At 44.0% G+C, this 4,311-nt stretch overlaps 1 protein-coding gene across 1 annotated transcript; it reads left to right on the forward strand.

The window, feature by feature from the left end:
• Positions 1-2,835: 2,835 nt before the first annotated feature.
• LOC119575695 (histidine-rich glycoprotein-like) lies at positions 2,836-3,312 on the forward strand. The gene has a single exon (XM_037923321.1). The coding sequence runs from the start codon at positions 2,836-2,838 to the stop codon at positions 3,310-3,312; it is 477 nt and encodes a 158-aa protein (XP_037779249.1).
• The last annotated feature ends 999 nt before the right edge of the window (positions 3,313-4,311 follow it).

Genomic DNA, 4,311 nt, shown 5'->3' on the forward strand with positions numbered 1-4,311 from the left:
TTTTGATTCGTGAAGGTTTCTCGCATTTCTTCTTCTTATCCTTTTCTCTTTCTCTCTGTCTCTTTCTCTGTCTGTCTCTTTCTGTCTCTCTCTCTGTTTGTTTCTCTGTCTCTGTTTCTGTTTCTGTTTCTGGCTCTCTGTCTCTGTCTGTCTCTTTTTTTCTCTCTGTCTTTCATGCAGCCATTTCCTCATCTCCTTCCCCCCCCCCCTCCTCCACCTAATCCAACTATTTCCTTTTTCTCAATGCATTCACCCATCCTCTCTCTCTCTATCTACTTTTCTCTCTCTCCCGTGCACACTATTTCTCCTCCCTTACCTTATCAATCTTTGTTTGTCAGTCTATGTGTTTCTCTCTCTTCATCACTCTCTCTCACACTCTCCCTTTCTCTTTCTCTTCCCCCCCTCTCTCTCTCCGTTTTCTCCTTCTCTCAAATATATATTCCTCCCTCTCTCTCTCACACACTCTCTCTCCCTTTCTCCTCAGTCACACATTCTCTCTCCCTCTTTTCCCTTTCTCCTTCTCTTTAACTACCTCTCTCTCTCTCTCCCTTTCCCTCTCGCCTTCTCTATAACTCCCTTCCTCTCTCTCTCTCTCTCTCCTTCCCTCTCTCACACTCCCTCTCTTTCTCATTATTCGATCTCCCACACGCTCTCTCCCTCTCATCTCTCTCTCTCACACGATGTCCCCCCTCCCACTCTCTCCTTCTTCCTCCCTCCTTCCCCCGTTTCCCTCTCTTCTCTTCCCCCATCTCCTCTCATTCTCCCCCCACCCTTTCCCTCCCTCCTTCTTCCCCATCTCCTCCCCCATTTTCATCATGCACACAGCTTCCCCGGAGGACTTGGCACAGAGCCCTGGGGTCCGTTTACAAGTCCGGGTCACTGAACAAACCAACCAGTCTTGAACCCACGCGTGGTCACCCTCTGCCTCTCCCCTACCCCTTCCCTCTTACCCCCTGCCACCCTACTCCTGCTCCTTTGCTCTCTGCTCTCTGTTCTCTGCTTCTGACTTCTGCCTCTTGTTCCTTGCCTCTTTCTCCTTTTTCCCCTGCTCTCTGTTCTCTTTAGCTCCTGCTCTCTGCTCTCTGCTCTCGCCCCCTGCTCTCTGGCCCTTACACCCCGCACCCTTCTCCTGCTTATGTTCCCTGTTACTGTTCCCTACCCTATCCTCTTCTGCTTCCCCTTACCCTACTCTCTTCCGTCCCCTCCCCTCCCCTGTTCTCCCTGCCCATGTTCTGGACAAGGAAGGGTGAAGGTGAGCGTGAGGATGAAGGCGAGAATGTGAGTGAGGGTGAGAACGAGGGCGAGAGTGAGGGTGAGAACGAGGGCGAGGGTGAAGGTGAGGGTGAGAACGAAGGCGAGGGCGAGGGTGAGGGTGAGAACGAAAGCGAGAATGAGAGTGAGGGTGAAGATGTAAGTGAGGATGAAAATGAGGGTGAAAATGAAGGCGAGGATGAGGGTGAAGGTGAGGACGAAGGCGAAGAATGTGAAAGTTTCCGATAAAGGCAAGAATCAGAATAAGTACGAAAGAGTGACGATGAAGGGATGAGAGTGAGAACTGAGGTTAAGATAAAAGTAAGGGTGAAAGTGCTGCTGATAAAGATGAGGGCGACGTAAAAAAAAAAAAAAAATTAGATGAGGTTATGAGTGATAATATTAATAATGAGTACAGTTAGGGTGGGGGTTAAGCTGAAGGTAAGAGTGACGAAAAGAGCAAACGATGTAGGAAGAACGAGAGGAGAGAAAATGTTAAAGCTACCTTGTTCTTTCTTGTTCTTTCCTGTCAATTCAGTTCTCATTTTCAAAAGTATGTTTGGTATTTAAAGCATTACAACACCATGGTTAATAAAATTACTTTCATATTCTTCTTATCTAATTTAGCAATACCAGTGATATTAACAATACCACTGATGTAATCAAACCGAAACAATTATATATATATATATATATATATATATATATATATATATATATATATATATATAAAAATCCCATTGCGCCAAGGGTATCCGAGGAAGCAATAAAAGATAAAAAAAAATAAAAATAAAATAAAAACGCTCGTTGAAAAAAAAAAGAAAAAAAAAATCAGGCATAAAATTAAATAATTCCGACTTGATCATAAAATGTCAATAATTATTCATGTTCACTATGAAATTTTCGCCAAACCAAAAAACAGCTCTAAAAAAAAAATCTAATATCAACATGCATTCGGACAGAAGAAAAAAAAGCTGCAATGATCACAGGCTGAACACAATGCATGCAACATTATCTCAGGCATTAACAATAAGCAGTCACACGCCCCACTTAATCAGTATCTTTAATGAATAAACAATCAAGCAGAAACCCCGTTCTTTAGCGGCCCGGTTTTGAACCTTATAGAGAGACTACGCAAGGGCGAGAATTGCACGGAGGAGCGGGTGCCAAACTACCCAAGCGCTCAAAGTGCTTGTTTCGGATATAAACAAGCGCAGGCGAATGGTCGTTTAGATTCAAGAAGGATAATTTCGAATGTCTTAAAAATGGCCGAGGGCTTTTGAAATCGCCGGGCTATGCAATGCCTGGTGTTTTCTTTTTTTTTCTTTTATCATCATCATCATCATCATTATCATCAAACGGTAGGGGGAATGGAGAGAGGTTTTCTGCGAGGGAAAAATGACCACGGGAGGCGGAGGAGGTAAAGGAACCGCGCTTGGGTCAACGCTGGTGAACTTTTTCTGTATTTTTTAAAAATGTTTTCTGAAGGACTACCTGTCAAGTCGGTGCTTTTTTTTTTTTTGCAGACAGAGAGTCCTCCTTGAACTCTGCAAGCCGGTTTCCCAAGCCAGACGATCGAGACGCATGATCGTCATGCACCATCGCCATAAACCATCGGCAAATACCACCACCAAGCAGCATCACCATCGCCATGTACCAACGATTCACACCATCATCATGCACTATCGCCACGCACCATCGTCATGCACCAACATACACCCTCGCCAAGCACCATCATGCACCATCGCCACGCTCCATCACCATACACCCTCGCCACGCACCATCATGCACCATCGCCATACACCCTCGCCACGCACCATCATGCACCATCGCCATACACCCTCGCCACACACCATCGTCATGAACCATTGTTATACACCATCGTCATATAACATCGCCATGCACCATCATCATGCACCATCGTTATGCTTCCCGCTTTCTTCCTCGCACCGACCGAACGGCCCCTTAAGCGAGGTGCTTGGAGACAACACACGCCCTTTAAGTGGCCGTCTAAAAAGTGTTCGGAGAAGCCCCATAGACGCGCACTTAACGCCGTCGTAATGGCCGGAGATAAGGGAGATAAACAGGCAAACGGTTCATTTTCCCATTTCTTACGTGGTATTTTGGGGGTCGGATGGGGGTAGGGGTGTGGGGTGGGGGGTCGGGGTGAAGATGCTGGGCGTCACGCGTGTCATTCTGATTTATCTATTTATTTATTTATTATTATTATTTTTTTACTTATTAATCTGTTAAATTTTGTAATATTTTTTTTTGTTTTTTTTTCTGTCTTTGTGTGTGTCTCTTTCTTCTCTCACTTACCCCCCCCTCTCTCTGTGTCTTTCTGTCTGTCTGTCTCTCTCTCTCTCTTACCCCCCTCCCCTCTCTCTCTCTCTCTCTCTCTCTCTCTCTCTCTCTCTCTCTCTCTCTCTCTCTCTCTCTCTCTCTCTCTCTCTCTCTCTCTCGGCCTACATGCCATGTATCATTTTAGCATATAATGTCAGCAATCGTGCTCATGCTGACAGTGATGCTGATGATAACAGTGGTAATGGAGATGTAGATGATGATGATAGCAATAAGAATAATGATGATGATAGTAATGACAATAATGATAATGGTAATGACGATTATGATTGTAGTATTAAGAATAATGATTATTATTATAAAGATGATAGTACTGAAAATAATAATAACGATGACTCTCTCTCTCTCTCTCTCTCTCTCTCTCTCACTCTCTCTCTCTCTCTCTCTCACGTACACACACACATGCGCACGCACACGCACGCACATACACACACACACATAACAGTACCATGGATTAATCAATCAAAACAAATCGAAAAAAATAATGAAACATATTTTCATATCACATCATAATCACAGGAACTAAAATATACATAAATGTCTTACTAACATGAGTACAAGGTAGTAGTAGTAGTAGTAGTAAAGTAGTAGTAGTAGTAGTGGGAATAGTAATAGTAGTAACAGTATTAGTATTAGTATAGTAGTAGGAATCTGGGGACCCTACCATGTACTCACTCCAAAATCATCACAACACGAAAA

This window comes from Penaeus monodon, chromosome 7, assembly GCF_015228065.2.
Source record: "Penaeus monodon isolate SGIC_2016 chromosome 7, NSTDA_Pmon_1, whole genome shotgun sequence".
Classification (NCBI taxonomy): Eukaryota; Metazoa; Arthropoda; class Malacostraca; order Decapoda; family Penaeidae; genus Penaeus; species Penaeus monodon.